This window comes from Mustelus asterias, chromosome 9 (assembly GCF_964213995.1).
Source record: "Mustelus asterias chromosome 9, sMusAst1.hap1.1, whole genome shotgun sequence".
Classification (NCBI taxonomy): domain Eukaryota; kingdom Metazoa; phylum Chordata; class Chondrichthyes; order Carcharhiniformes; family Triakidae; genus Mustelus; species Mustelus asterias.
The window spans coordinates 108,844,610-108,858,974 of record NC_135809.1 but is presented as its reverse complement, the minus strand read 5'-3'; the positions used below and the strand labels follow the sequence as shown (position 1 = coordinate 108,858,974).

The window sequence follows — 14,365 nt, the reverse complement described above, 5'->3', positions numbered from 1 at the left end:
ACAGTATGCAGATTGTTAGAAAAACACAGGCAGTTTTAAGAGGAGGAGATTAAAGGAGTACTGCATCAAAATCCAACTTTTCATGTTTAATATTTTTTGTCTTGTTGTTAAAACTAATTAGCAATCCTGTGACTCTGTTCCGTCACATTTTCTTAAAAAATTATAAAAGCTACAGTCCTTTGGGCCAGAGTTCCATTCTGGGATCTCCCCATCCAGTTCCATCAACTGAGATCATAACAAGACAGTGACTGGGCCGTTACTTGAGCACATACAAGAACAGACTTACTGACAGTAGGGCAAGGGTTGAGTTAGGAGGTATATTCTTGTAATGCATCATTCTGGGAATAAATTTAAACTGATTGTCTTTGGTTTCAGTTTTTGACTGGCTATCGGGAGTTTAGCATTATAATCGATACATTTGTAAAACTAGTTCCATTATCATTGCTTGGTTCATTTCAACCACACTCCTATGTTTTTCAGTTTGGATATTTAGTCTGATAAGTAAGTGTTTATCCTCTGAATATCTACAACTTCTGTATGAGGTGCGATTTGCTATCTGATTACTGCGCCTTTGCATGATTGTCCCAGAGAGGCAATGACGATGATGATCTGAAAGAGGATCTAATCAATAACAAACTCATTTGCCAGAACAAGTCACAAGTCCTAAACAATAGGCCTTGGTCCTTGTGGTTTCCTCATTTTAACAATATTCAAATTAATTCCAGCAGGGTTACCAAGCACTCCAACAGCACGACAATCTATTTTTCAATTTACTGTGAAGCTTCTCTTACTGGATGATTAACTTTTGGGTGATCCTGGTGTTTCCTTTTCATCTCATCAAATCGAGCCTCCTCCTGTTTCCTCTTTTCTTCATCTAATGTTTTCAAATATTCCCTTCTCTCATGTTCCTTCAGCATCTCATACTGTTTAAACTCCTCATGCCGTTCCCGGTCATAGTTTTCCAGGTCATTGGTGGCCTGTAAGTATTAAAAATAAAAATAAAACTAATCCAAACACAACAGCCACAAAATCCTTGGCAAGACCTGGGATGAGGGTGGAAATAGAAACATTGTGGTTTCCTGAGCACAACCAGATTGGTCTGCAACGTAAATATTACATTAATCAACGCTTTGAAGGTTCAGATTCATATGTTCAGATTATACAACACTTACAGTTTTAATCAATAATTCCAAATCTTCGGGCTCAAAGCTATGAGGGTTTTGATGATTGAGGTGCTCAAATTGTTTCAACAAAGCATGATGGTCGATTCCTGCGTCTGAAAGGTGACAAAGAGGAGAGATTAGTGCGCAAACCACCAACTTTTAAATTTTAAAAATGACTGAGTCACTGATGGCAATACTTTCTCTGAAACAATGACAACAGAGTACATTTAAAACTTATTAAATAAAAAATAGACCGAAATCAAAATACAATTGTACCCAGAAGAGTCAGCCTATTTGTACCACAGGAAATATAGTCTGTGCTGGAAGGCATATGTACATTCTGAATTCAATAAGCATTTCCATTAGTTCAGCAAGTTCCTTTCCCCTGATTCTTCTGTTCAAAATCAGCTAATAATAATTTAATCTGAGATCTCCTCTGTCCATTAAGATTCATAATTTCTTTGCCAAATCCATCCCCATGACATACTTGGCACATATCAATCACCTAACCACAGTAACATTTTCTCTGTCAAATTTCTGAATATTTTTGCTTTAATACTAAAAGCCAGTCATGTGCAGGAACTGAATTAAAAGTAAAAATCAGCCGTGAAACAAGGATGGTTTAACTAATGTACATGTTCGAGTGCGAGTCACTGGAGACCTATAAAAGATTTTCAGCTTTCCTTAAATTCTTTTTTGAGAGAGAGTCAGGATCAAAAGAATCAATAATAGTTACATCTCAAGGAAAAAACAAGGTAATATTGTTTATTTCATTGTGTCTGCCACTTGGATGCATTACATCTGTCAAAGACATGGTCAAACACAATAATTGCAACCATATTTCATGTCTGGTTCAAATCATTTTATATTTGGGAATGGTTCTGCAGGACATCAAATCGAAACACAAAACCTGTTCAGGGAGTACACTTACCAGGTCTTTATATTCTAGCTTGAATTTACTTAACCAACAAAGACTGACATAGTGGGGAAACAAGGCAACAATCTGTTTCTGTACAGTACCTTTACCTTGTTGTGCATCTATTTTGGCTTTAATAAGCATTCGTAGCCGGGACACCTCCTGTCTTTTCAATTCATCCAATTTGGTTCTTACAAGATGACTCACTAAGTTCAGTTCTTTAGCCAGTTTTCCATTCTTCATTAAAGAAAATAAAGAGAAAAATTAACAGAACCATCCAAAGAATCAATTAAATATCACAGGGATCTCAAAATCTTTACTGATGAAGGATGCAATTCAGTCCCTCTAGCTAAAATTCCCACAGAAGACTACAATCTCCCACACAACCAACCACCCTTCCCACAACTCCACCACCACAAATGCCCATCACTGCATCCAACAGGGCTGTTGGTGTTTGAAAGAAAATAAATTCAATAACCAATCGTGCCACAATCTATCCCAGACACCGCCATTCAGAGTTGGCAAATTTGCAGTAGAAACAGTGATTTCAGTGAAATCATGGGAGGGAGAAAAAGAAACAGAAGCTCTCTGTAAGACTGACTCTCTGTAAGACTGTGCTGACTGGAATACCATGAACAGTTCTGGTCCTATTATATAAAGGGAAGATATACTGGCACTGGAGGCAATCTATAAAGGTTCACCTGGTTGATCCCAGGTATGCAGGGATTTTCTTAAGAAGAGATTGGGTAAATTGGACCTGCACTGTTACGACGCCAGTTGATGTTACTACTGCATGGGGAGGTCCCAGGATGGAACGCTGGCTCAAAAGACCATAGCTTTACTTCTTTTTAAAGAAAACATGCATGAGCAGAGTCACAGGACAGCCAACTAGCTTTTAGCAACAGAAAAAAAAATTAAACATGATAAGTTTGACTCTAATGCAATATTTCTTCACCCCACCTACCTCTTCCCAAATATATGTAGATTTTTAAGGACAGTATAGGTTACAAAATATATCTTGTGCTATAATGTTCTCAGCAAATAAAGAGGCCCTGTAAACCAATAGGTCAACTGTGGTCAGACACACACCCCTCTAAAACCTCGTGGCAGATGCCACCCAATCGAACTTCTATGGATTTCCACTCAAATCCCCCCAGATGACTATTACACTGTGAGCCAACTGGTCACACTGGACTCCGGCTTCCACAGCAGTGTTTCCCAAACACCATTCTCTTCTTCCAAGCAATGCTTTCCCTCGGTTGTTTTCAGCAATGATGCACTTCTAGGATTCCAACTCTCCTTTCAGTATTCCTCCATCTTGAATTGCCATTGGCATTTAAGCTTCCAGACAATCTCTCAGGTACCCAACCACGCCAATAGAATGCTATTGCTTCACAGGTTGTACTGAGATGTCACCAAACTCTTGATTTACTGCAGACGTCTGGCTCCCTACTTTAAATCTGATAACTAGAGCTGTCTCTTTTATTCGGAGCACTTTCCCTGCCTTTTACTTGAATTCCAATGAACAGTACCTTGTTGGAATTCCAGTTCCTTTTGCCCCTTTGACTTCAATCTTCCTGGAACCTCGCTTTTCATTCCTTGCTTTCCACAACTATCTGTTCTATAGTTTCTGGAACTTGCTTTCTTCCCATTACTCCATTGTTCTGATTCTGCTTCTTGCAGAGCTGCGTGGGCTAATTTCTCTCTAGCTGCTAAGCTCTTATCGCCTCGGGTCCAGTAAAAACTTAACTCAAAAAGCCCTCTAACTTAGCCTGTGGTTGCTTAGCAACACCTTAGTCCTTCTCTAAGCTCTGTTTGCTTTTAATGTCGCAAGCTCTCAAATCACAATGCAGACAGTTTGAAATGAAACCAAAACCCCCATACATGCAAACACCTTTGTTTAACATGAATCTAATTAGAGTTTTACCCTTTCTTACACAGAAACACTGAATTAAACTCACTTAAAATCTATACTTTATTTCTAATACAAACACAAATTGCTTAGAAATACCTCTGCTTCCTGACAGTACATTGGAGTTTAGAAGAACGAGAGGTGACTTAATTGAGACATAAAGGATTCTCAGGAAGCTTTCCAGGGTAGATGCTGAAAAGTTGTTTACCCTCGAGGGAAAATCAAGGATCAGAGGGCATAATCTCAAAGAGTAAGAGGTCATCCATTTGAAACAAAAATGAGGAGGAATTTCTTCACTTAAGAGGGTAGTGAACCTGTGGAATTCTTGACTGCAGAAGGCTGTAGGGGCCAGATTGTTAAGTACGTTGAAGGCTGAGATAGACAGATTTTACCTCAAGGGAATCAAGGGTTCTGGGGATAAGGCAGGAAAACGGAGTTGAGAATCAGTCATGATCTCATCGAATGGCGGAGCAGACTCATTGGGCTGAATGGCCTACTGAATGGCCAAGTCTGTGGACAGCATAGGAAAAGCTTTCTTTTACGCCAAAAATATATGTCTAGTCTCAGATTTGCTGTTGTCATAAATCCCAGCCCTATCAACCAAAGAAATTTAAAGTTGGACCAACAAAGGAATTGGTTAATTTTATAATTGGCAAGTGGTTTCATTTTCACACACGAATTGCAAAGAAAATGACTGACAAGGCACGTCCCCTCACAGAGCAAATCAAATATTTTGTACGGTGGAGGGAAGGTTCTTTATTCACTAGAAATATAACAGAATGTATCACAGACTGCACAGTACAAAATGTTGATTGTTTAAAATGTATCACTTTGTTGTATTAAAATATTTCCACATCTTTTGCCAATCTAAGTATCAAAATCAAGCTATCCACTCTTTCCTCCCTTTCCCAATCCTAAACATGTCGATAAATTGCAATAGGGCACTGCTAACACCAGGGGCGGGATTTTTGCTCATGACCCGGGTTTGATTCCCAGCCTGGGTCAGTGTGTGTGGAGTTTGCACATTCTCCCCGTGTCTGCGTGGGTTTCCTCCGTGTGCTCACTCTGGGGATGTGTGGGTTGGGTGGATTGTCCATGCTGGATTGACCCTTAGTGTCAGGGGGACTAGCAAGGGCAAATTCATGGGGTATGGGGATAGGGCCTGGGTGGGATTATGATCGGTGCAGACCCGATGGGCCGAATGGTCTCCTTCTGCACTGTAGGATTCTATGATCACGTCAGGTGGGTTTGGTGGCCAGAACAGAAAATCTCGCAAAAACAGCCAAATTGCATTTCACGTCAATGTAAACACACAATACGAGTGTCCTCTATCCCAGTCAGTAACAGGGTGCATCTCCTGACGCTCAATGTTGGAAACACCATTTGATTTAATTAACATATTATCAGGTCTTGAACCCCAAATCATCTCCCAACCAAACCCTCACCCGCCAGAAAATCCATCTACATTGGCATGAGGACAGAATTGGTCCCCCATGATCCTGGTGAGAAGAGCTCAAGTGAGGACATTGCTTGGGGGTGGTGGTCAGTGCGGAGGTGTAGTGCCTGGGTGAACTCCTTAGCATTGAGGTGTCCTTTAAAAATGGCACCTTAATCCTCAAGGGACCAAATTGTTGGCAGGGGAAGTGAATCAGAGGCTGCCCCGCTGGCAATACATCACAGGACCCGCCTCTTGGTATTTTTGTCCTGCACGTGGGTCTATACGGCGGAGAAAACTACCGTTGCTGCCTCTCCTGTCTGCTATCGGTCTTTGCCGACTTCCGGGATTATTCACCCCCATTAGTGTCTAAAACAAAATAAAGGTCAGAGCATAGAATTTTATTCAAAATGGGTAACAATTATTCTCTGCAACTGCCTTATCACTCTGCAGATTAATATCCTCACTATCTTATCTGCACACCTACATTCAACAAATTAAAATTAAAAATGTATCCATTTATAGCCATTATTTTGCAAGTTTGCATATTTGGTAGTGCTACCCAAGTTTTGAAATAATAATTAGTAGAGATTACAGCTACAGCACAATCAATTACATACTGCCCAATCACAATTTACAGTGAGATTGAAAATGAGTTGTTTGGAAGCCCAGCTTTGATGTTGTTAGAAGCAGTGTATTTCCGAAGGAGTTTCACAGGAGCATAATTAAACAAAATGTTGTGACTGATGGCCAAAAGGTTGGTCAAGGGCGACATAATGGCACAGTGGTTAGCACTGCTGCCTCACAGCGCCAGGGACCCTGGTTTAATTCCAGCCTCGGGTCACTGTCTGTGTGGAGTTTGCATATTCTCCCAGTGTCTACGTGGGTTTCCTCCGGGTGCTCTGCTTTCCTCCCACACTTCAAAGATGTGCAGGTTAGGCTGATTGGGCATGCTAAACTGCCCCTTAGTGTCAGGTGGATTAGCAGGGTAAATACATGGAGTTATGGGAATAGAGTCTGGCAGGCTTGTTATCAGTGCAGGCTCGATGGGCCGAATGGGAACTATAGGGATATATATGGAATCTGCACTATAGGGATTCTATGAAAGTTTTAAGGAGTCTTAAAGGAGAGGTACAATTTCCCCGGAAGCTTAGGGAGGGGGTGCCAGAGGTTAATGCCAAGGCAGCTGAAGTGCTAGCGGACCATGCTGCCATGAGGAAATCAGAGATCCACAAGATGTCAGAATTGGAGGAATACAGAGTTCTCATAGGTTTAGCAAGAGATTACAGTAATAGAGTGGAGTAAGACTCCACAATAAGTATTGAGGATTTGAACATTTGAGGATTTTAGATATGAGTCGTTGCAAGAACAAAAGGCCATGTAATCAAAAAAGTGATTGGTGAACAGGGTTTAGTGCCAGTTAGGATATAAGTGGCAGAGCTTTGGGTGCACTGAAGCTTACAAGATGAGAAGGTCACCAGGAGAACACTGGAACTGTCAATGCTGGAGTAACAAAAGCACGGGTCAGGTTTCAGGAACAGTTATATGAGGCAGAAGCAGTGACGGCTGATATTAGAGGTGAAAGAAACAGAGTCTTGGTAGTGGATTCAATGTAAATAGGGAAACAGTTCAAATAGGACGTCAACATTGCAAATTGTTTACTTGGCCTCCGCAAATGCCAGAAAGCAAGATGGAACCGATATACAGGAAAGAAAGCATTGTGGGAGAGGCTGAAGACAATGGCTTTAGTCTTCCCAATATTTAATTGGGTGACTTTACAGCTCTTCGGACATACAACACAACAAAGTGGATAGCGTGGGATCAGAGGTGCTGTTCAGTGAGAGCTGGGGCATCATGCCAAACTGAAGCTGATTTTTGTAAAGCTGCTGCAAAGGCACAGCATGCAAATAAGAAATAGAAGGGGACCAAGTAAAGGTTCTTGGTGGACTTCAGAGGTAATAGTACAGGGACAAGAAAAATAGTATTTGCAGTACAGTCTCTGGCTGTGACTCTATAAATAACAATTATTAATAGGCAGCATACCTTTATTTCTTCTATATTTGCTGTCTGGAGCTTGTCACGGAAGTGCTTGTCTGTTTCCAACACATCAATTACTTCACGGAGGTAGCGATCATAATACAACCCAGTGTCCTGCAGAAAATAGGCAAAAAAAATGAATAGAATTGTGGCAAAGTAAATGGAATTTTATCAGTGATGAAGCTTACAGTCCACTATTCCATGATGTCACAAGGCAGACTTGGCAGATTTGAAAAAAATACACAAAACCTGTTCACCACCCAGACAGCCAAATACTGATAACAAATGTCCACCTTTTTAAAAGCCATTCCACAAAGAGACAAATTGGACGTTGAATTAGTTCAGGGAGGTAACTGAAGGTGTGATCAGATGGACAGATTTTCAAGAGACTTTTGAAAAGTAGAGGAAGATGTAATAGGATAGAGATGCTTTGGAATAAATTTCTAGAGTTCACACCTGCAATAACAGAAGGTCGACATTCCAAGTAAATTATAAGTGCATGCAAAACCACAGCATAAAAATTTATAATCCAGTATTATCCTGTTGGTATTATCAATGGGATTTCTTGAAAGCCAATGGCAGACATAAGAAATTTTCACGCTGCATTCTTTGAACTCTGAAAAAGCAACCAGAAGAACATGTATAGATTTTGTCCTACAAAACATGTGTTGTACTTGGAGAGAACATTTTGAGCTGGATGAAGTCTGGTGGTTACAATTCTGTTGTTGTAATTGTAGGAACAATGCGAGATGATTCATGAGGAATTCAACCCAAGAAACCTAAATTCGTAACTTTCGGTAACTTGACTTGCATGGATTTTTTCTTAAATGGCATCAGTACCAATAAACTAAAGAAGCCTCATAACAAATACACAGGTATACTCGGATAGAGTGATATGGAAAACGAACACTGCTCGGTGCTCGACTAACTTCACAATGAGGTATAAAGGTACCAATTCCTTTGGGTGGCACTATTTAACAATCCATGCTTTTTTTTAAATGCATGTTAACAAACATTTTTCCAAACCTAAGCAAAGCATCACCAGTAGAGTCCATGGCATAACACATACATTTGGCCTTGAGGCATTAAGATTTCAAATGAAACATTAGTGAGGTCAGTTAACGCAACACTAATCATGGATTGGCCCTTAATCATGAAAATGTACCGCAAGTATCTCTGCCATCTATCAAGTCTCTCTGCAGTAAAGCTTTCCTATTATGGAAACTCCAAGCATAAGGAATTTAAATGGCCCTTTGGCAGCAAAGACATGTTGTGAAGATAGGAAGTGGTACACTTGAGCCCGCCTAGATTGGAGAGGTTAGGTTTGTATCCACTAGACTTTAGAAGACAAGAAGTGACTTGATCAAAAACTTTTAAGATCCTAAGGGGTATTGAAAGGGTGGATGTTTCCTCTTGGAGAACCTAGACTAGCAGTCACTGTTTAAAAATAAAAGGGTCGCTCATTTAATACAGAGATGAGGAGAATTTTTTTCTCTCAGAGGGTCGGGAGTCTCTGGCACTCTACCTCAAAAGGCAGTGGAAACAGAATCTTTGAATATTTTTAGGGCCGAGCTAGATAAATTCTTAATTAGCAATGGGGTGAAAGGTTATCAGGATAGGTAGGAATGTGGAGTTGAAGTTACAATCGGATCAGCCATGATTATGTTGAATGGCAGAGCAAGCTCAAGGGGCCAAATGGCCTTCTCTTAATTTGTATGCTCATATGTCTACTTCCTAGCTTTGCCATTATTTGCAAGTGTGCCACATTTATGTCTTTTTATTAATTTTTAAAACTCCCTGGATTTTAGGAATGAATATGTATGTGCAGTATACAGGGCATAAGGGCAAGATCAGATCCTTCAAATTATAGAAACATTTCCAATTGCTCTTACTTAGTTAGTGCACACAGGCCAATGGGAATCAAATGGAAACACTGGGTAGGATTTTTAGGCCATTGGCTGGGATCTTCCTGTCCTACTGACACAACGTGCCCCCCTCCCCCGCGGGTTTCCAGGCGGCAATTTCAGTGTTCGTTTTCATTCACAGCTCCTCCAATAATTAAGGAACCAATGCCAGCTTGTATCTGGATGACATCCAGATTTTGACTGACGAAGCAACAGATAATAGTCGCATCACAGAATTGTTAAGCAATTATCAGCTCCTAGAAGAAACTACCTAACGGTGTCTGTATGGCCTTCAAATCATGCCACTACAGCACAATTCCTCCGTTGTTAGCATAGAGCTAGAAGGTTTACATTAGTTCAAAACAAAAAAATGGGGAGTGGTAGAAGTTACAGGGAGTGCTCAGAGAATGAGAAACTAAAAAAAAATGTGCAGTGCAAATGAGAGTGGAAGAATGGCTTACTTATACTCCTTTTTTTTGTCCTCACCAACAACATAATGACTGGAAGTAAAATGACCTCATCATATCAACACTGACTGCAAGTACATGGCAGAAGTTGAACATTCTACAATAACTGATTTGCCTTACCTTTCAAATCCTTTCCACTATCTACAAGCTCAAAACAGGGAAGGAATGATATTCTCATCACTTGCCAAATGGTTGCAGTGATAACAATACCAAAGGCGGCAAGTGAAAAGAATTTGTTTGAATAATAAGCCTGCCATTGACCTTGATAGTCACCCTCCCCGTTATCGCAGCACCATGGTTACAATATACGATGTGTAGATATATTAAGCAGCTAAATGGGAGCCTGATATCTTACATAAACATAAATAGCACTGTGGTAGTCCAAGGAAGGGTGGGTCAGGCAGGGATAAAAGTGCAATTTCTGTGTAGCCCTAAGGCAAGGTTGATGTACAAAATTAGCACTTTTCATCAGTGTTTAATAGAGAAGAGGATGGTGTCAATGGAGGAGGATAAAAGTAAATAACAAAAAGGTACTTAAAAGGTTGGCAATTCTCAAATTCTCATTTGGGTGGAACACATCCTCTGCATGTCGGCAACACAGCCAGAGACTCAATCCACTTTGGATATGGGGCTAGTGCTAGACAACTGGTGGTTGTAGACATTGGACACTTTTTTTTAAGAAAAGAGGGGGAGAGGAATATAAGCAACAACCTCTAGTTGGAACAGAGAAATCAGGGTCTCTGCAATCACAAGTGGCAGGACAAGTTGAGAGGGCTTTTATAAAAAGCATATGGAATTCTAGGACTTTGAGAATGAAATACAGAGTAGAAAAGCCAGAAAATTATGCTAAATCTTTATGAAACACTGGTTATAAGCTTCATATGGTGTTTAATCTGGGCACTATACCATGCAAAGATTAGCTAGAGTAACTTAATAATATATTGTATAATAGTCTAAATTCTCAATTTTTCTTAAAGAAATCCTAGGACAATAATCCAATTGGTACCAGGAAGCCCTAATAACAGACACTGTACATGACCAAAGAATGGATGCAGGAATTCAGGTTTGAATTCTCCTGAATTCTTGATCCAAGTCATGCTGTACCGAGCGATGATAAATAGAGGCCAGCAATTTCTCAGACAGCAAGAACTCAGTAATGATTTCCATAGAACTGCAAGCTCAGGCATAGGAATTTTTATGTCTCAACAGCACAATTTAATTTTCAGTTTCTGAGTTTTTAAAAAAATCCAACTTGTGCTGTTTAACTGCTGAAGTTTCAGTCGTAAAATAAACCTTCTTCCATGACTTGGTTCTAATTTTTCAGTTTACAGCTACAATCAGCAAGGTCCATTAGATCCATTCTAACCTCAAAGTAAATTCTGTTGACCTTGTGCAACCAAACACACCAATTGCCTCTCAACCCAATTCAATGACTCTACAGTCAGCACTTCCTTTTTGTGATAACCCACACGAAGTCCATGGGGAATCACTGATTGATCTCCCTGTGGGGCTCATTGATTGTGAGCTCCTGTGGTAACAGGCAGCGGCCTGCCCAGCTAGGACTCATGAACTGAGCTGTTTATAAAGCAGGCCAATGACTGGGTCTGCTGAACTGTATTTGAGGCAGGGATTAGTAGCGGCTACCTTTGCGGCTGGGTGTCCCTGGAGAGGGAGCATGTGGTGTCCACTGGCACCATTGAGGCCTTCCGTGCCTGATGGGCACCACAGGAACTGGAGTGTGTTACTGACCATTGTAATCACCTTTTGATTTGATGTATGCTTTATTTTGTTTCAGGAGGCTCCCCTTTAACGGCTGCCCTTTTTGCTTTGTCCCGCAATTTGTTTAATTTAGTTTATTTGATTTGCCAAAAAGAACGCTAGGGATTAGTGTGTGTGGTAATGGCTTTACTTTGCATTCTGTAAATAAACTCTGTTCCTTTCCAGTTGGATTTCTTGAATAATTACACTTCGATGTAACAATTCTGGCATCAATACAAACCACATTAGCAGAGTAAAGAATCAATATTTAGCTTTATATGGTCTGAGCTTTAGGTGTTAGGTGACAGAAACAAAAGATTATTTCAAATTAAACCCTTAGTGCAAATAAGTGCCTGTTCTCAGTGATACAAGTTTAAGCATTGATCACATAATGAATGCTATGACTGTATCTGACCATTGAATCAATATTTACAAAGGTAGGGAGAAGGGAGGTTATAAACAGGGAGAATTCCATTTTGAATCCCCAAGTCAGAGTTTTTGATCTAACCTGTAACTATTCTTCCTAAGGTGGAAGCTAGGAATCTCTTCACTGCAGTAGAAGCGGAAGGGGAAATTCATACTGCATTCTCTACTGGAATAAAAACAGAAGATGCTGAAAAAGCTCAACAGGTTTGGCAGCATCTGTAGAGAGAAACAGAGTTCATGTTTCGAGTCAGTGCGCTTCTTTTTGTTTTAAAGAGACCTCTTCAGGTCTGGTTTTGCAGAGTACCTAGAAGCCAGCCAAAGACTATTGGATAATTAATTGACTACAAAACTGTCCATTCACAGACAGAGGTTAATAAGACATATAGGTTACATTTTAATCTTAACAATTGTTTGACAGGTGGACCTATTATGGTCATAATTGGTGTACAGTTTCTTGTTTACTGATTAATGCATCAGGTGTGCTGTCTTTGCAGTAAGGCCACCAAGGACAGGTTGTAGCTTCAATCCCTGTGCTCTGCTGAAGTAGTTGATGTCAGAGATAACATTCCCCCTATATTTTTTGGGAGTTTACAGACAGTTTAACTGCATGGCCCCTTCGAGTTATTTTGTACAACTGTGTATCGAAGCCGATTTGTGTGTGGCCTGTGTGGGAACTTTCAAGCTGCTATACAGCTTAGAGAACATTTGTCAGAGCTACAGATGGAATACACAGTTAACACCAGCAAGATATCAGCGATAACCTTCACTGCTGATCACTTAATTCCAGAACACCTGTTGAGAAGTCTAAGTGTATAAACTTCAGGCAATGACACCATTGGATTTGGCTATGACCATAGTTCCTTTCATTTGTTCTGGGAGAGTGAATGAAGTTGGCAAAGCCACATTTACTGCTCATCCTTAGTTTCCGAGAGGAGGTCTTGAAGCCATCTTGAACTGCTGTTGTGCCAGTGATAGAAGGAGGGGCACCAATCAAGCAAACTGTTGTGTTCTGCATGGTTTTGAGCTATGTGAATGGTGCTGAAGTTGCACACATCTAAGTATCCGGTTTTGATCCTTGTCAGCTGATATCAAATGGTGTATTTCTCGGAGTACATTGGTTTTGCATGCTTGCAAATAAAAATCCTCTCTACTAAAATAGGGCACAATCACTAACTTGCTAAGAGTATAAAAATTAAGACCAGGAGTGGACCAGTCAGGAATGATTTGCTCCACCATTCAATTCACGTAAAGTGCAAAACTTCACACTTCCGTGAATAACTTCACACTTTATTAAGTTATTTCTAAACAATTGTTGTGCCATGCCTGACCAACTGCATTGGCACTGTGCAGCTAATGACAGCTCCAAAATAAACTTGCCCAATTTGGTACGGCCAAAATTAAATGTACTCGTAGCACATTGGCCAAAACCAATCTGTTAACCAATATGCTAATAGAGGAAATAAACCCGTCACAGTCTGAACTCACATGTGGACCTTTAAATTGAACAAGACAAAGGAGTCAGGAGAAGTGAATTTTTAGTTAAGTGCACACATGTACAGTTGACAAATCTGTGATAGCCGATTTCCAGATTTCGCTGAATCTCTCCACTCATCCAGATCAGCAAAATTCAAGTCTCACTGTAAATATGAATTGAGACTGATACATTCCAAATACAGTCATTCACTTATGGAACCAGCTTGTGTGGAGTTTATGTACTCCAGAGAGTATACAGAAAATAAAAAAGAAATCTAGTATGGCATCAATTAAGCAAACCATAGTACAAGTCCACCCTGTAAACAACTAGCAAGTCTAGTTTATTTGAACCAATCACATTTGTAATCAAAGCCATATCCTAACAGCCATGGAGGATAAGAACTTCAGGACCCATGCTATTTAACTGCCAGGCTGAAAATTTATATGAAAATAGACCTCCCATGGTCTATGGTGGTCTGAATCCAGAAATGCTATCGGAACTGTGTCAATACTCAAGACCATTTTTGCTCAACAGTTTCAGCAGGTTGTTTCCTTGCGAGTATTGTATTTAATTATCAAAAGCTTGTGTCAATTTTACCAAGAGATGTGGAATGGAGAGACTCAAGTTTCAACTCTGGCCTGGTTTTTCCATGCAAACCCAGCTGTCCTCACTTTTCTAGTTCGAAGGAGGGCAGCTAGCTGCATTGTACTACTAGAATCTGTGGATCATTGTTTGGAAGGTGGTCAACTCACATGACTCATGGTTGGAAGCAGAAAACAGAGCCAGCCCTTTCATACATTCCCCGAAAAGGACTGCTGAGGACCCAGAAACAACAGTAATAACATTTTTTTAAAAATTATACCAGATGAAAGT

At 40.3% G+C, this 14,365-nt stretch overlaps 1 protein-coding gene across 6 annotated transcripts in view; it reads right to left on the bottom strand.

Moving 5' to 3' along the window:
* Positions 1-14,365, bottom strand: part of LOC144498905 (nucleobindin-2-like) — a 59,923-nt gene that overhangs the window by 23,270 nt on the left and 22,288 nt on the right. For 3 of the 6 annotated variants that reach the window (XM_078220785.1, XM_078220786.1, XM_078220790.1), the window contains exons 3-6: positions 7,470-7,577; positions 2,184-2,316; positions 1,173-1,276; positions 792-977 (exon numbers count right to left, since the gene is read on the bottom strand). In XM_078220785.1, the coding sequence (XP_078076911.1) occupies positions 792-977; positions 1,173-1,276; positions 2,184-2,316; positions 7,470-7,577 (531 nt within the window). The remainder of the gene's footprint in view (positions 1-791; positions 978-1,172; positions 1,277-2,183; positions 2,317-7,469; positions 7,578-14,365) is intronic. The other 3 variants (XM_078220787.1, XM_078220788.1, XM_078220791.1) reach the window with 1 other exon arrangement.